General features: G+C 51.2%; 1 protein-coding gene across 1 annotated transcript in view; it reads right to left on the bottom strand.

Moving 5' to 3' along the window:
• ESYT3 (extended synaptotagmin 3) overlaps positions 1 to 19,190 on the bottom strand; it is a 55,406-nt gene that overhangs the window by 16,646 nt on the left and 19,570 nt on the right. The window contains exons 2-7 of the mRNA XM_044274497.1: positions 17,097 to 17,138; positions 15,945 to 16,079; positions 15,737 to 15,813; positions 8,434 to 8,503; positions 7,968 to 8,057; positions 6,820 to 6,875 (exon numbers count right to left, since the gene is read on the bottom strand). Coding sequence (XP_044130432.1) covers positions 6,820 to 6,875; positions 7,968 to 8,057; positions 8,434 to 8,503; positions 15,737 to 15,813; positions 15,945 to 16,079; positions 17,097 to 17,138 — 470 coding nt within the window. The remainder of the gene's footprint in view (positions 1 to 6,819; positions 6,876 to 7,967; positions 8,058 to 8,433; positions 8,504 to 15,736; positions 15,814 to 15,944; positions 16,080 to 17,096; positions 17,139 to 19,190) is intronic.

The raw sequence follows: 19,190 nt of genomic DNA, 5'->3' as shown, positions 1-19,190 counted from the left end.
TATGGACTCTATACTGTAAGAGCAGTGAGACTATGGACTCTATACTGTAAGAGCGGTGAGACTATGGACTCTATACTGTAAGAGCAGTGAGACTATGGACTCTTTACTGTAAGAGCAGTGAGACTATGGACTCTTTACTGTAAGAGCAGTGACACTATGGACTCTATACTGTAAGAGCAGTGAGACTATGGACTCTATACTGTAAGAGCAGTGAGACTATGGACTCTATACTGTAAGAGCAGTGAGACTATGGACTCTATACTGTAAGAGCAGTGATACTATGGACTCTATACTGTAAGAGCAGTGAGACTATGGACTCTATACTGTAAGAGCAGTGAGACTATGGACTCTATACTGTAAGAGCGGTGAGACTATGGACTCTATACTGTAAGAGCGGTGAGACTATGGACTCTTTACTGTAAGAGCGGTGAGACTATGGACTCTGTACTGTAAGAGCAGTGAGACTATGGACTCTTTACTGTAAGAGCAGTGAGACTATGGACTCTTTACTGTAAGAGCAGTGAGACTATGGACTCTATACTGTAAGAGCAGTGAGATTATGGAGCTCTATACTGTAAGAGCAGTGAGACTATGGACTCTGTACTGTAAGAGCAGTGAGACTATGGACTCTATACTGTAAGAGCAGTGAGACTATGGACTCTGTACTGTAAGAGCAGTGAGACTATGGACTCTATACTGTAAGAGCAGTGAGACTGTGGACTCTTTACTGTAAGAGCAGAGAGACTATGGACTCTATACTGTAAGAGCAGTGAGACTATGGACTCTGTACTGTAAGAGCAGTGAGACTATGGACTCTTTACTGTAAGAACAGTGAGACTATGGACTCTTTACTGTAAGAACAGTGAGACTATGGACTCTTTACTGTAAGAGCGATGAGACTATGGACTCTTTACTGTAAGAGCGGTGAGACTATGGACTCTTTACTGTAAGAGCGGTGAGACTATGGACTCTTTACTGTAAGAGCGGTGAGACTATGGACTCTTTACTGTAAGAGCGGTGAGACTATGGACTCTATACTGTAAGAGCGGTGAGACTATGGACTCTATACTGTAAGAGCAGTGAGACTATGGACTCTATACTGTAAGAGCAGTGAGACTATGGACTCTATACTGTAAGAGCAGTGAGACTATGGACTCTTTACTGTAAGAGCGGTGAGACTATGGACTCTATACTGTAAGAGCAGTGAGACTATGGACTCTATACTGTAAGAGCAGTGAGACTATGGACTCTGTACTGTAAGAGCAGTGAGACTGTGGACTCTTTACTGTAAGAGCAGTGATACTATGGACTCTATACTGTAAGAGCAGTGAGACTATGGACTCTGTACTGTAAGAGCAGTGAGACTATGGACTCTGTACTGTAAGAGCAGTGAGACTATGGACTCTTTACTGTAAGAGCAGTGAGACTATGGACTCTGTACTGTAAGAGCAGTGAGACTATGGACTATATACTGTAAGAGCAGTGAGACTATGGACTCTATACTGTAAGAGCAGTGAGACTATGGACTCTTTACTGTAAGAGCAGTGAGACTATGGACTCTGTACTGTAAGAGCGGTGAGACTATGGACTCTATACTGTAAGAGCGGTGAGACTATGGACTCTATACTGTAAGAGCAGTGAGACTATGGACTCTGTACTGTAAGAGCAGTGAGACTATGGACTCTATACTGTAAGAGCAGTGAGACTATGGACTCTATACTGTAAGAGCAGTGACACTATGGACTCTATACTGTAAGAGCAGTGAGACTGTGGACTCTATACTGTAAGAGCAGTGAGACTGTGGACTCTGTACTGTAAGAGCAGTGAGACTATGGACTCTGTACTGTAAGAGCAGTGAGACTATGGACTCTATACTGTAAGAGCAGTGAGACTATGGACTCTATACTGTAAGAGCAGTGAGACTATGGACTCTATACTGTAAGAGCAGTGAGACTATGGACTCTATACTGTAAGAGCAGTGAGACTATGGACTCTATACTGTAAGAGCAGTGAGACTATGGACTCTGTACTGTAAGAGCAGTGAGACTATGGACTCTATACTGTAAGAGCAGTGAGACTATGGACTCTATACTGTAAGAGCAGTGAGACTATGGACTCTGTACTGTAAGAGCAGTGAGACTATGGACTCTATACTGTAAGAGCAGTGAGACTGTGGACTCTGTACTGTAAGAGCAGTGAGACTGTGGACTCTGTACTGTAAGAGCAGTGAGACTATGGACTCTGTACTGTAAGAGCAGTGAGACTATGGACTCTATACTGTAAGAGCGGTGAGATTATGGACTCTTTACTGTAAGAGCGGTGAGACTATGGACTCTATACTGTAAGAGCGGTGAGACTATGGACTCTATACTGTAAGAGCGGTGAGACTATGGACTCTATACTGTAAGAGCGGTGAGACTATGGACTCTGTACTGTAAGAGCGGTGAGACTATGGACTCTATACGGTAAGAGCAGTGAGACTATGGACTCTTTACTGTAAGAGCGGTGAGACTATGGACTCTACTGTAAGAGCGGTGAGACTATGGACTCTATACTGTAAGAGCGGTGAGACTATGGACTCTTTACTGTAAGAGCAGTGAGACTATGGACTCTTTACTGTAAGAGCAGTGAGACTATGGACTCTATACTGTAAGAGCAGTGAGACTATGGACTCTATACTGTAAGAGCGGTGAGACTATGGACTCTATACTGTAAGAGCGGTGAGACTATGGACTCTATACTGTAAGAGCGGTGAGACTATGGACTCTTTACTGTAAGAGCAGTGAGACTATGGACTCTTTACTGTAAGAGCAGTGAGACTATGGACTCTATACTGTAAGAGCAGTGAGACTATGGACTCTATACTGTAAGAGCAGTGAGACTATGGACTCTATACTGTAAGAGCAGTGAGACTATGGACTCTTTACTGTAAGAGCGGTGAGACTATGGACTCTTTACTGTAAGAGCAGTGAGACTATGGACTCTTTACTGTAAGAGCAGTGAGACTATGGACTCTTTACGGTAAGAGCAGTGAGATTATGGAACTCTCTGCCTGAGGAGGTGGTGATGGCGAGTACAATACAGGAATTCAGGAGGGGTCTGGATGTGTTTCTGGAGTGTAATAATATTACAGGTTATAGTCACTATAGAGGGGTCGTTGATCCACGGAGTTATTCTGATTAGGAGAAAAATAAAATCCTTCCCGACTTCAAAGTGGGGAAAATTGGCTTCTACCTCACAGGTTTTTTTTCTTCCTCTGGATCAACGTGCAGGATGACAGAGTTTCCTCACAGACAGGCGCAGGGATTGCCCGTCCACACGCTGTGATCTGTCATTGCTGCTCAGTGTAATTCACGTTATACCGCCCCATAATCTACGTACGACACACGAGGCATTAGTGGATGTTTTGATCAAAATGCATGAACCCACTCAGCACATCAAGGTCACCTCCTCCAGTGGGTACCTGCTCTAATCTGGCGTGGCGCGATACTGTTTAGCTGCCATCATTGCTGTGGAGAGGGTTGGTGGGGCCCGCTGCCGGATTGTCTGCACCGACACACTGTAGCGAGAGAGTTGCTGATGCCTCCTTATACAGACTCCAGTAACACAGCCCTCCCCAGCAGATGCTTTATGGGCTTCCTCCCTGCTCCACTTTACCAAGCAGTAAAACTCATTAACTCTTTGGTGTCCACACTCTCCATGGCACAGAGAATGAGGACAGCAGTGACTGTGACAGAACCGCGACTACGTGAATTTACTGACGCAGTTTTCTCCATTCTGATCTCAGAATAATAACCAATGTTATAACTGAAAAGGGGAAGTGCAAGATTATAACAGAGCTGGAGCGTGGTTACAGGAGCATGAAACATGGGGGCAGGAGGAACACCACAGACATGGCTGATAACAGGGGGCAATAGACTGTATTCTCCTGTCCTACAGTCATCCTCCCCCCTGAAATGGCTGATAACAGGGGGCAATAGACTGTATTCTCCTGTCCTACAGTCATCCTCTCCCCTGAAATGGCTGATAACGGGGGGCAATAGACTGTATTCTCCTGTCCTACAGTCATCCTCCCCCTGAAATGGCTGATAACAGGGGCAATAGACTGTATTCTCCTGTCCTACAGTCATCCTCTCCTCTGAAATGGCTGATAACAGGGGCAATAGACTGTATTCTCCTGTCCTACAGTCGTCCTCTCCTCTGAAATGGCTGATAACAGGGGGCAATAGACTGTATTCTCCTGTCCTACAGTCATCCTCTCCCCTGAAATGGCTGATAACAGGAGGCAATAGACTGTATTCTCCTGTCCTACAGTCATCCTCTCCCCTGAAATGGCTGATAACAGGGGGCAATAGACTGCATTCTCCTGTCCTACAGTCATCCTCTCCCCTGAAATGGCTGATAACAGGGGGCAATAGACTGTATTCTCCTGTCCTACAGTCATCCTCTCCCCTGAAATGGCTGATAACAGGGAGCAATAGACTGTATTCTCCTGTCCTACAGTCATCCTTTCCCCTGAAATGGCTGATAACGGGGAGCAATAGACTGTATTCTCCTGTCCTACAGTCATCCTCTCCCCTGACATGGCTGATAACAGGGGGCAATAGACTGTATTCTCCTGTCCTACAGTCATCCTCTCCCCTGAAATGGCTGATAACAGGGGGCAATAGACTGTATTCTCCTGTCCTACAGTCATCCTCTCCCCTGAAATGGCTGATAACAGGGGGCAATAGACTGTATTCTCCTGTCCTACAGTCATCCTCTCCCCTGAAATGGCTGATAACAGGGGGCAATAGACTGTATTCTCCTGTCCTACAGTCATCCTCTCCCCTGAAATGGCTGATAACAGGGGCAATAGACTGTATTCTCCTGTCCTACAGTCATCCTCTCCCCTGAAATGGCTGATAACAGGGGGCAATAGACTGTATTCTCCTGTCCTACAGTCATCCTCTCCCCTGAAATGGCTGATAACAGGGAGCAATAGACGGTATTCTCCTGTCCTACAGTCATCCTCTCCCCTGAAATGGCTGATAACAGGGGGGCAATAGACTGTATTCTGTCCTACAGTCATCCTCTCCCCTGAAATGGCTGATAACAGGGAGCAATAGACTGTATTCTCCTGTCCTACAGTCATCCTCTCCCCTGAAATGGCTGATAACAGGGGGCAATAGACTGTATTCTCCTGTCCTACAGTCATCCTCTCCCCTGAAATGGCTGATAACAGGGGGCAATAGACTGTATTCTCCTGTCCTACAGTCATCCTCTCCCCTGAAATGGCTGATAACAGGAGGCAATAGACTGTATTCTCCTGTCCTACAGTCATCCTCTCCCCTGAAATGGCTGATAACAGGGGGCAATAGACTGTATTCTCCTGTCCTACAGTCATCCTCTCCCCTGAAATGGCTGATAACAGGGAGTAATAGACTGTATTCTCCTGTCCTACAGTCTTCCTCTCCCCTGAAATGGCTGATAACAGGGGGCAATAGACTGTATTCTCCTGTCCTACAGTCATCCTCTCCCCTGAAATGGCTGATAACAGGGAGCAATAGACTGTATTCTCCTGTCCTACAGTCATCCTCTCCCCTGAAATGGCTGATAACAGGGGGCAATAGACTGTATTCTCCTGTCCTACAGTCATCCTCTCCCCTGAAATGGCTGATAACAGGGGGCAATAGACTGTATTCTCCTGTCCTACAGTCATCCTCTTCCCTGAAATGGCTGATAACAGGGGGCAATAGACTGTATTCTCCTGTCCTACAGTCATCCTCTCCCCTGAAATGGCTGATAACAGGGGGCAATAGACTGTATTCTCCTGTCCTACAGTCATCCTCTTCCCTGAAATGGCTGATAACAGGGGGCAATAGACTGTATTCTCCTGTTCCATGAGTTGCTTCGTGGTAATGTGACCTGTAGGGAACTGCAATATTTCTGGAGTCACTGCACAATGCAAAATTCCTGACAACTGATTCTTCCCCGTTCTCTCATCCAAGAACAAAGGTGAGTCACAGAGAGTTTCACACCTCCCTGAGTGGCCGCACCCGCAGTCTCCAGAATCCAGGACACCGTAACTACAGTGACAACTGATTCTATGAGCCTTTTACTGACACACTGTCGCCTGTGACTGCTGTGTATTATCTACGTACACACTGTCGCCTGTGACCGCTGTGTATTATCTACTGACACACTGTAACGCCGCCTGTAAATCCTGTGTATTATCTACTCACACACTGTATTGCTGCTGCAGTTTAGTTACAGTCGCTCCCAGAATTGCGACACCCATGTTCTTCTCTTGAGAAACAAGTTGTCAGTAAACTGGAAATTCTGGTTGTGCGGTTACAGACAGGCCGCTGCAGGAAGTGCCCCCAGCGTGCACAGGACAAGATGTGCCGGCCCCGGGGCCCCGGACTCTGACAGCTGCCTGTACAACAAATGGACGGCAGATCTGCTATACACACTCTGGTAATAGACTGCTAACATTGTGTGCAGAGGTCTGGGGGGCATGGGGAATCTCTGGAGGTCTCGGGGAGAAAGATCTCAGGAGGTCTTGGGGAGGGGGGGGGGGGGATCTCTGGAGGTCTCCGGACCATCAGGTAGTCTCAGGGGTTTTAGTGGGATCTCAGGAGGTCTCGTGGGATCTTAGGAGGTCTCAAGGGGATCCCATGGGGGCTCTAGTTCTCCTCATGGAGACATCAGGCGGAGCAGGGAGTCTTACAGGCAATGCTCCCTGGGGAACATTATGCAAATGATCTCTAATCCAAATGGGAGGAGACAAAATGTAGAGACACTAATACATTGTAACGAGTAACAGGGCGCAGTTACCTGACCCCCGGGATCTCCAGGATGTTCGTTAGGCCGGTCCAGTTAATATCCAGTTGCTGCAAAGAAGTAAACAATAGAATCACATCACACCGGCACCAGACTGCCATCACCGAACTGCCACATCGGCACTGCACCGCCACCAAACCGCCATCACCGAACTGCCACACCGTCACTGCACCGCCACCAGACCGCCATCACCGAACTGCCACACCGTCACTGCACCGCCACCAGACCACCATCACCGAACTGCCACACCGTCATTGCACCGCCACCAGACCGCCATCACCGAACTGCCACACCGTCACTGCACCGCCACCAGACTGCCATCACCGAACTGCCACACCGGCACTGCACCGCCACCAGACTGCCATCACCGAACTGCCACACCGGCACTGCACCGCCACCAGACCGCCATCACCGAACTGCCAAACCGGCACTGCACCGCCACCAGACTGCCATCACCGAACTGCCACACCGGCACTGCACCGCCACCAGACCGCCATCACCGAACTGCCACACCGGCACTGCACCGCCACCAGACCGCCTTCACTGAACTGTCACACTGCCACCAGACTGCCATCACTGAACTGTCACAGCGGCACTAACCCTAACCCCACCTTCTCCACGTCCTCTTGAGCCCCACCTTCTCCACGTCCTCTTGAGCCCCACCTTCTCCACGTCCTCTTGAGCCCCACCTTCTCCACGTCCTCTTGAGCCCCACCTTCTCCACGTCCTCTTGAGCCCCACCTTCTCCACGTCCTCTTGAGCCCCACCTTCTCCACGTCCTCTTGAGCCCCACCTTCTCCACGTCCTCTTGAGCCCCACCTTCTCCACGTCCTCTTGAGCCCCACCTTCTCCACGTCCTCTTGAGCCCCACCTTCTCCACGTCCTCTTGAGCCCCACCTTCTCCACGTCCTCTTGAGCCCCACCTTCTCCACGTCCTCTTGAGCCCCACCTTCTCCACGTCCTCTTGAGCCCCACCTTCTCCACGTCCTCTTGAGCCCCACCTTCTCCACGTCCTCTTGACCCCCCCCTCCCTCCACATCCTCTTGACCCCCCCCTCCCTCCACATCCTCTTGCCCCCCTCCCTCCACGTCCTCTTGCCCCCCTCCCTCCACGTCCTCTTGCCCACCCTTCTCCCCCCTTACCGGCTTGTGGATAAAGAACATAGTGACGGCTCCCACGAAGGGCACATCGGCCAGGATTGGCGCCAGGATCACCCGCAGCGTCCCGTGTACCTACCAAGGAAACAGTTACAGGTCAGTGCTCAGCGGGGGCAGGGCTCTCCTGTGGATACAATGTAGCAATCAGCTGAACTAGCTAGTGTTTACAGATTTGATTCTATAAGTGTCTGTACAGCCCTGTTCACGTGTGTTACACGCCACAGACGCCCTGTGGACCGCATCGACCTTCATGGGGCCCCCAGATGGAGGTGACTGATGCAACAAAGGGCCCCATATATATATATCCCTACGGTGCAGTTCACATCATGTCTTGTCCCATGTTGAATGTAGGCGATGTATACATATCATCACTGGACTCTGCAGGAAGAAACGCGTAGAAAACTGATGTGAACACCACCCAACGCTGCCCCCCCCCCCCCCCCCCCCTCACCTGTATCCCATTCACTCCGGCCTTACACAACTTCTTCACCTCCACATTAATCTCACAGTCTCCGATGTAACTGGAAAGAGAAAAAGGAGCGGTCACCACAGGGTTAACCACCCACCACCACAGGGGGTAATTAATGCAATTAACTGATCGGCTACATCAGAATAGTGAGTGCAGCTCTGGAGTATAATACAGGATGTAACTCAGGATCAGTACAGGATAAGTAATGTATGTACACAGTGACTGCACCAGCAGAATATTGAGTGCAGCTCTGGAGTATAATACAGGATGTAACTCAGGATCAGTACAGGATAAGTAATGTATGTACACAGTGACTGCACCAGCAGAATAGTGAGTGCAGCTCTGGAGTATAATACAGGATGTAACTCAGGATCAGTACAGGATAAGTAATGTATGTACACAGTGACTGCACCAGCAGAATAGTGAGTGCAGCTCTGGAGTATAATACAGGATGTAACTCAGGATCAGTACAGGATAAGTAATGTATGCACACAGTGACTGCCCCAGCAGAATAGTGAGTGCAGCTCTGGAGTATAATACAGGATGTAACTCAGGATCAGTACAGGATAAGCAATGTATGTACACAGTGACTCCGCCAGCAGAATAGTGAGTGCAGATCTGGAGTATAATACAGGATGTAACTTAATGATTTTCCTAGTCTACGACGTAAAGTCATAGTTTTATTAAGACACGGAGGCGAATATTGCTTTCTCTTCCTTTACTGATCACCATAGCAGCAAGGAGAAACAAAAAACAAATGCAAATGGTCACCATAGTAACCCATATGTCCCACCCCCTACAGCCCCCATATAAGGCTGTGTCCAAGGTGGCACTTCCTCTTTCTCTGCGAACCAGTCCATAACAACCAATGAACAGCAACTCAGGAACAGTCCAAGAACAATCCGCGTCAACGAAACCCTCAGAATCCAAGCAGGAACTCTCCAGCGACAGGATCCACATCAGGAGACGGACTGGAACCAACATCCAAGACTCCCAGCACATCCAACGTGGAAGCAGCAGGAGCCGAAGGGAACAACCTCATCCAAAACAGGAGCAATCAAGGGCAGGAAGGCTCAACCTGAAAGAACAAGAGAGATAAACACCGATAAAGCGAGGTCATGGCACCAGCCAAAACCCATCTCCAGTGGACACACAGGTCCAGGCCGATGGTAAGCATACAATCAAGCACGAGCACATAATGGCGAACAACTGAACCCCCCCAGCGTACCAACAGACCCAAAACCTGCCTACCCACTAAGTAGAGGTAAGCGGCCAAACACACCCCCCCATACAACCAGAGTCCAGGGGAGGGAAGGGAGGGCAATATTCGCCTCCGTGTCTTAATAAAACTATGACTTTACGTCGTAGACTAGGAAAATCATTAAGTTTTACATCAGACACGGAGGCTTCATATTGCTAGTTCAAAGCTGGTTAACCAAGGGATCAAATAAATGAGGAGGAGGACGGAAATAATACTCACGGAACGTGGAGGAACTCGACCAGTCCGCCAATCGTAGGATGTCCTCCAGGCGAGCACCCGAGACCGCCAAGGAGGTAGACGTCGCCCCGCGCGCCGAATGAGCTGTAAACACCGAAGTGTCCACACCGGCAAGAGCCATAACCCATTTTAACCAACGGGCCAAGGTGGGACTAGTCACCGGGCCGAACGGGTGACGGATGGAGAGAAACAACTGCGGCACAGTCGGAGACCTGTGAGGACGAGTCCTGGCCTCGTACTCTTTCAAGCAAGCCACCGGACACAAGGCCGGGGAAGCTGGAAAGCTGGGATACGAGACGACCCGGATGTTCGTCTTCGTGCGTCTAGAAATGTTAAATGACACGCCCTCCGGGGTGAAGGATCTGGCGTCGTGGTCCAGAGCCCGCACATCAGAAACTCTTTTACAAGAAATCAAGCAAAAGAGCGTGAGCAACTTCGCGGAAAGCTGACGTAAGGAAAGGTCAGCATTGGAAGGCCAAGAGGACAAAAAGGTAAGTACCAGGGAAACATCCCAAGTGGAAGAAAACCTCGGGCGGGGAGGCCGAGAAAGACGTGCGCCTCGGAGGAGGCGCGAAACGGAAGGATGCTGTCCAGCCGGAACGCCATCAAACCCTAGGTGCGACGAAGAGATCGCCGAACGAAAAAGGTTGATCGTCCTGTAAGCCTTACCCCCTTCAAACAGAGAGGTGAGGAATTGCAGCAACTGAGCTACAGGAGCTGAAACGGGATCCAGGTCCCGTTCCAGGCACCAGCCAGCCCAAGTTCGCCAGGCCGCCCGATAAGATTTTCGGGTGCCGGGAGCCCAAGCGTCGTCCAAGAGGCGCCTAGCTGCCTCCGAAATTCCGTCGACCGCTCCTGGAGTCCTGAGAGCCGGCAGGCCATCAAACGGAGGGATCCGTCCAGGAGCAGGGGGTGGGGAGTCCCCTGAGGGCAGCGCAGGAGAGAGGTCGGGTTCGGTAGAAGGACTGGGATGTCCACCAGAAGCTCCAGGAGAGACGGGAACCATACCTGAGATTCCCAGAACGGGACTATCGCCACCAACTCCGCCCGATGGCGACGCACTTGGAGAAGCATCCGAGGAATCATCATGAATGGGGGAAAAGCATAGAGAAGGCCGGAGGACCAGTCCTGCAGAAACGCGTCCGCCGCCATCGCCTCCGGATCCGGGCGCCAACTGTAGAACCGAGGGAGGTGAGCGTTGAGCCGGGAGGCGAACAAGTCCACGGAAAAGGGTCCCCATCTGGACGACACCACCGAGAAAATCGACGGGTCCAACTGCCAGTCGCTGCCGTCCGTAAGATGGCGGGAACTCCAATCCGCCCGTACGTTGTGAAGTCCCGGCAGGTACTCGGCTTGCACCATGATGTCCCTGGAGAGACAATACGCCCAAAAATCCTTCGCCAACCCCGCCAGGGTGGCCGACTGGGTTCCGCCCAAACGGTTGATGTAGCGAACCGCTGAAATATTGTCCATCCGGAGACGGATACATGCATTGGCCAAACCGTTGGTAAAACTCTTGACGGCCAAAGAGCCGGCCAGCAACTCTAGGGCATTGATGTGCAAGCGCGTCTCGACCTGCGACCAAGGCCCCCCGGTGGAGACCCCGTCGCAGTGTGCTCCCCAGCCCTGAAGGCTGGCATCCGACTCGATGGTGAACTCCGGCTGGAAGCCAAAAATCGCCCTGCCGTTCCAAGCTTCCAGATTGGCGATCCACCAACGGATCTCTTCCGTGGCCTCCGAATCCAAGGCCACCAAGTCCGCAAAGGAGGCCCCCGAGCGGAGGTGCGCAATCTTCAAGCGCTGCAGGGCCCGGTAATGCAAGGGCGCCGGGAAGACCGCCTGTATGGAGGATGCCAGTAGGCCGATGATGCGGGCTAGATGACGCAGGGACAGGTGGGCACTGGCCAACGCCCGCCGCAGTTCCTTGCGAATGGACCGTAACTTGTCCCCCGGCAGGCTGAGGGATTCCGAGATCGAGTCCACCGTGAAGCCGAGGAAGTCCAACCTCTGGGAGGGAGTGAGCCAAGACTTCTCCAAGTTGAGTAGGAAACCGAGCGACTCCAGGAGATCCGACGTCCATCGGAGGTGTTGCAGCAGCGACGATCTGGACAGATGCATCAGGAGGATGTCGTCCAGATAAATTATGAGGCGCACCCCGCGACTCCTCAGCCAGGCCATGACCGGACGCAGGAGCTTGGTGAAACACCACGGAGCCGACGACAAGCCGAATGGAAGGCATGTGAATCTCCAAACCTCGCCCTTCCAGAGGAAACGAAGGAGATCCCTGGACTGGGGGGCCACCGAGACCGTCAGGTACGCGTCCTTCAGATCCAGCTTCACGAGCCAATCCCCGGGGGAGAGGAGGTCCCGAAGTAGATGGATGCCCTCCATCTTGAAGTGACGGTACCGCACGATGCTGTTTAGCGCCCGGAGATTGATGACGGGACGCATCTGCCCCCCTTTCTTCTGGACTAAGAAAATGTTGCTTATCACCCCCCTTGAGTGACCGTGAGCTCTCTCTATGGCCCCCTTGAGGAAAAGGGAAGAGAGCTCCTCGTCCACCCGAGCGGAGTCCGATCCCCTCCGCAGAGGGGCCGGCGGGAGCTGCACCGAGCAAGGGGCGTCTATGAGCTCTATGGAGAAGCCCCTGACCGTCCCCAGAACCCACGGGTCTGATGTGATTAGTTCCCAAGCGGGTAAAAAATGCCGAAGCCTGCCCCCTACATAAGGTACCGAAGAATCCCCGACCGGGGTCTGACTTACCGGAAGACTTGCGGGGAGCCGTGTTTCCTCGGAAGGAACGGGAGCGCCATTGTCCCCCTCTGGATGGGAAGAACGTCTGGGGAGACCGCTGGTCTTGAAACGCAGCTCGCTGGGAGAAGGAGCCTCTGGAAACACCCCTGCCTCGGGTGCTGGAACGGCCGGACAGACGGCCCCTGTTGCTGCCGGCCCTGTGAGAGACCCGGCCCTGGAAGACTTTGCGCATAGTGGCCTGCGCCTTGTCCAGAGCGGAAAACGTGCCGACGAAGCGGCTGAGGTCCTTAATAAAGGAGTCCCCAAAAAGTAGGCCTTCCGCCTCTTTGCCCGTCTCCGTCTGGGCGAGATTGATGAGCTTGGGGTCTATCCTAAGCAGGATGGCCTTGCGCCTCTCCACAGATAGGGACGCATTGGTTCCCCCGGCGATGCAAATCGCCCTCTGGGCCCAGCCCGTGAGCTCCTCCGGGTCAATGTGGGAACCCTCCTGTCTGGCGGACTCCGCCAACTCCATGATCTTTGCCAGTGGGCCGAAAATATCCAGAAGCTTATCCTGGCAGCCTCTAAGGGCCGAATCTAGACCCTTCTTGGCATTCCACCCAGACTTAGACAAAAACTGGGTCATCTTTGGGTCCACGACGGGCGTGTCGCAGACCTTATGGGGTATAATGGGCCGAGGGCACTCAGCCCGTAGTTTACTGCGCGCCTCTTTGGACAGAGGACGGCGGGCCCAATGCTCCAGATAGCTACTAATCTGGGACTCGGGGAGCCACTCCGCTGATCTGGGATGATGGAGGGCCTCAGGGTCAAACATGGGGGCCCCGGAGGAGTCCAAAGGTAAATTGTCAGCTGAGGTAGTGGAGGAACCTCTAGCTAAAGGCATAGCAGGGGGAGTGGCAATGGGGTCGGACCCCCGAGGGGAGTCATCCTCCACAGAAAAATCAGAAGCCTCTGCTGGATCCTCCGGGCCCGAACCCAGATCCGAGTCAGAGACGGCATCTGCTAGGGCTCTAGCGTGCTTCCACACCCGCGATTTGTCAGCCTGGCGGGGACAAGCTCTCTTACGCGACCTCAGCGCGTCGTCTGTGGTGGTCATCAACCCACCGGTCATCGTCTCCTGTCCAACAGGAGGTTCAGCAGCAAAAGAGTGCTGTGCAGTCTCAGGTGGAGCCAGTCTGGCCCCAGCTAGGGGGTGTGCAGACAGGGCCTGGGAGATGGTCTGGGACAAAACCGTGGACATGGACCCCATGGCCTGCAGGATTGCATCAGACACAGAGCGCTGGATGAGTTGCGCCTGTGAGTCTGAGCCAGGGGGACTAATATTGCCAGAGGTTCCACCCCTAGGGGGAGATTGGGCCGAGGGGTCCATGCTGCTTAAGCAAAAGAAACAGGGCACCTGTAAAGAGAGGGCAAAGAGGAGAGCCGGAGGCCAAGAAAAACGCAGCGCCAGGTAACTAAGGGGTTAATCACCCCAGGAGCGAGAGGACAGGAGCGCTAATACAGAGGAACCGGCAGCCGTCACGCAGGAGACCGGATGAAGCGAGATCTCGCGGGAACGGGAACCAAAATGGCCGCCGGAATCTCGCGAGATCTCGCTCCAGTCAGCCAGAGCGAGCGCGAAAGCGGGAAGAAAAAGGGCGCCGACCAGAGCGAAGACGCGCGCAAGGTGAGGGGCGTGCCTGAGGGGAGAGCCCAGCACAGGGGAGGTAAAATGGCGGCGAGGCCAGAGAATCGGCCCGGCACTGTGTGGAGTCCCAAGTAAAAGTCCCAGGGGATAAACAAAGTTAGACCACCGAAGCGACGGCACTGCACATAACCCTGCTCCCTGCTGTAGCAGAGAGGGGATGAGCGGAAGGGGCCCCAGGGAAAACGCCGCGCACGATCAGGTCCCAGAACTACTGGGGTAGGCAGAGGATGCCCCGACAGGGGAACAAAGATAAAATATATCTTTATATCTCGCTGCCTAAACGTCAACACCTAAAGGAGAAAACAAAACCCCAGGGGAGAAATATAACCCGGGGAATAGCCAGAATTAAACACTTAGGGAATAACAGCCAGCAGATAAAATAAAATGTCACTTATCTGGTGAGCAGCAAGAAAGAGGAAGTGCCACCTTGGACACAGCCTTATATGGGGGCTGTAGGGGGTGGGACATATGGGTTACTATGGTGACCATTTGCATTTGTTTTTTGTTTCTCCTTGCTGCTATGGTGATCAGTAAAGGAAGAGAAAGCAATATGAAGCCTCCGTGTCTGATGTAAAACTCAGGATCAGTACAGGATAAGTAATGTATGTACACAGTGACTGCACCAGCAGAATAGTGAGTGCAGCTCTGGAGTATAATACAGGATGTAACTCAGGGTCAGTACAGGATAAGTAATGTATGTACACAGTGACTGCACCAGCATAATAGTGAGTGCAGCTCTGGAGTATAATACAGGATAAGTAATGTATGTGCATTGTGACTTTGCTGGTTATGGAGATGATATTATCTGGCGGTGTTCATACATCTGAGGGGGTGAGGTGCAGGTGACAGTTTCGTCTCATGAATAATTCTGTCCCCTGGAGGTAGCAGGTGTCAGGCGGTATATGGTGCCCCTCCCCCACATTATTATATACTTTAGGTGATTATACAGGTGTGAAGTCCTGTGTCTGGGGAGCTCTGCGCTATTATCACCACTGGGAGACGCTATGAACCCCCCGCGGGGTTAACCATTGTCAACAACATGTAAAAGGGAGAAAAATCCCTCATCAGTCACTTGCATTTCCTGCGGAGAAGCAGATTCAGGGGCACAAGTCACTGCTAAATCCGGATAGAAACTTGAACGTGTGAACCGGACCACGCTAGGTCAATGCTTTACTGATCGTGAGTTACCTCCAGAGCTGCAGTCTTCTGCTCATACATCATGTCTTATACTCCAGTCACATCCAGAGCTGCAGCTATAGTTCTTCTGCATTGCCGTTTCCAGTGTCCATGGGTCGGGAGAGGAGGAAGAGTCCACGGACCTCACATGGCACCAGCCTCATACTCACCAGAGCTGCAAGTCCAGGATCACCTCCCTCTTGTCCACCTTCTTGGTGTAGGCTTTCACCCCATTGATCCTGGGGGACTGACCATGAAATACATAAGGCAATGTAACAATGTAATACAAGGATACAATGTAACAAACACAGTGCTACAATGTCAGCTAATAAGTCCACGTTAGGCAGTGAAGCTCATGTCCATCTTGGTAATCTTTACCTTCTCTCCAAAGTGGATCTTCGTGAAGGTGAAGGCATTCAGATGAACATTCGATGCTCTGATCAGTGGCTCAATCTTCTCTTGAAAAAGTTTCTCCATATACATTCCAAAGTAAGGCCACATCTGCTGCACAACCTAAATCCAGAGAAATGACTGATCACTATAGTCCTCACCACCCACATCCAGAGAGATGACCACTCACCAGTGTCCTCATCACTCCCATCCAGAGAGATGACCGATCACCAGTGTCCTCATCACTCCCATCCAGAGAGATGACCGCTCACCAGTGTCCTCACCACCCACATCCAGAGAGATGACCGCTCACCAGTGTCCTCACCACTCCCATCCAGAGAGATGACCGATCACCAGTGTCCTCATCACTCCCATCCAGAGAGATGACCGCTCACCAGTGTCCTCACCACTCCCATCCAGAGAGATGACCGATCACCAGTGTCCTCATCACTCCCATCCAGAGAGATGACCGCTCACCAGTGTCCTCACCACTCCCATCCAGAGAGATGACCGATCACCAGTGTCCTCATCACTCCCATCCAGAGAGATGACCGCTCACCAGTGTCCTCACCACTCCCATCCAGAGAGATGACCGATCACCAGTGTCCTCATCACTCCCATCCAGAGAGATGACCGCTCACCAGTGTCCTCACCACTCCCATCCAGAGAGATGACCGATCACCAGTGTCCTCATCACTCCCATCCAGAGAGATGACCGGTCGCCATAGTCCTCACCACCCACATCCAGAGAGATGACCGGTCACCATAGTCCTCACCACCCACATCCAGAGAGATGACCGGTCACCATAGTCCTCACCACTCACATCCAGAGAAATGACCGGTCACCAGTGTCCTCACCACTCACATCCAGAGAGATGACCGGTCACCAGTGTCCTCACCACTCACATCCAAAGAGATGACACTGGTCACCAGTGTCCTGACCACCCAAAACCATAGAGATGACCGATCACCAGTGTTCTTAACACTCACTTCCAAAGAGATGACTGCTCACCAGTGGCCTGACCACTCAAAACAAGAGAGATGACCGGTCACCAGTGTTCTGACTACCCACATTCAGAGAGATGAGCAGTCACCAGTTATACTGTCTCCCTGTAACATCTCGGGAGACGTCCGTGTTACCTTGTTGATCCATTCGACCCGTTCAACATCTGGAAAATTCACCTATGGAGACAAAGGAAGACATCAGTTGAAATGTCATACAGAATGTGAGCTCCTCAACTAAATGTCACGCCTTGCCCTGTGAATGTGCGGAGATCTGTCAGACTGGCTGCACGTCTGACTTCTTGGTTTGTTTTGGATTTGGATTTGAGCTGGATCCACCTTCCCTCAGGTGTACTGGGTTTTATCGTTAGTGAGGCTATTTATCCCCCCCACTGGCCTGTGCAGGTTATAGTTCTGTCCTGGGAGCTCTTGATTTGTGGTGGATCGTCTGCTCCAGCTCTGCTCAAGATAAGTCCTCTCCTTCATTTCCCTTTGTGTGTTTTATCTAGGCCTCTAGGGAGACGCTTGCTTCCTCCTGGTTTAAAGAAGCAGGTTGCCTCTTCCCTTTTCCCTGCTGCTTAGGGTTTGACTGGCGCCTCACACTGTGGTCACACACCATTTTTCTCTTCTCCTTTACTTCATGTATGTGTTGAACTAGTTCACACTACCGACCACATCTGGCTGCCTATCAATTACTTGACCTAACTCTGTGTCCTATTTATTCTTATTCTTTCCTCCTCTGGCGCCCTGCAATTAATTATACAGACTTCTTGGATTGGCTTCCAAGTAAGTCTGGTGATTAACCCTCTACATTTTTTTTTCTCCTATACCTGTCGCTTAGGGTTTGCCCAGGGTGTTTAGATTTAGGCACGAGGGCATGTGCATATCCACCATAAGGGTATGCACATGGGCACAGAAGTTTAGGGAAAGCTTTTTAGGGATCGCTAGGAGTTGACCCTTTTCTCCCTAGCTTTTAGGCCTAGTTGTTTGTTTTCCCGTGTTTGGTTATTTCCCCACTTACCTACCAATCGTGACACTAAATCACAGAACATACAGCTCAGAAGATCAGAAAAAGAACTCTATACAACCACCTGTCACCGGGGAATATATCAGGAACTCTATACAACCACCTGTCACCAGGGAATATATCAGGAACTATATACAACCCCTGGTCACAGGGGAATATATCAGGAACTATATACAACCCCCTGTCACCGGGGAATATATCAGGAACTATATACAACCACCTGTCACCGGGGAATATATCAGGAACTATATACAACCCCTGGTCACAGGGGAATATATCAGGAACTATATACAACCCCCGGTCACCGGGGAATATATCAGGAACTATATACAACCCCCGGTCACAGGGGAATATATCAGGAACTATATACAACCCCCGGTCACCGGGGAATATATCAGGAACTATATACAACCACCTGTCACCGGGGAATATATCAGGAACTATATACAACCACCTGTCACCGGGGAATATATCAGGAACTATATACAACCACCTGTCACCGGGGAATATATCAGGAACTATATGCAACCACCTGTCACAGGGGAATATATCAGGAACTATATACAACCCCCGGTCACAGGGGAATATATCAGGAACTATATACAACCCCCGGTCACAGGGGAATATATCAGGAACTATATACAACCCCCGGTCACCGGGGAATATATCAGGAACTATATACAACCCCCGGTCACCGGGGAATATATCAGGAACTCTATACAACCCCCGGTCACCGGGGAATATATCAGGAACTCTATACAACCCCCGGTCACCGGGGAATATATCAGGAACTATATACAACCCCCGGTCACAGGGGAATATATCAGGAACTATATACAACCCCCGGTCACAGGGGAATATATCAGGAACTATATACAACCCCCGGTCACCGGGGAATATATCAGGAACTATATACAACCCCCGGTCACCGGGGAATATATCAGGAACTCTATACAACCCCCGGTCACCGGGGAATATATCAGGAACTATATACAACCCCCGGTCACAGGGGAATATATCAGGAACTATATACAACCCCCGGTCACCAGGGAATATATCAGGAACTATATACAACCCCCGGTCACAGGGGAATATATCAGGAACTATATACAACCCCCGGTCACAGGGGAATATATCAGGAACTATATACAACCCCCGGTCACAGGGGAATATATCAGGAACTATATACAACCCTCGGTCACCGG

The sequence above is a fragment of the Bufo gargarizans genome, unplaced genomic scaffold (assembly GCF_014858855.1).
Source record: "Bufo gargarizans isolate SCDJY-AF-19 unplaced genomic scaffold, ASM1485885v1 original_scaffold_1790_pilon, whole genome shotgun sequence".
Taxonomy (NCBI): Eukaryota; Metazoa; Chordata; class Amphibia; order Anura; family Bufonidae; genus Bufo; species Bufo gargarizans.
Note: the sequence above shows the minus strand (reverse complement) of the source record. Positions and strands in the feature narration are given on the sequence as shown.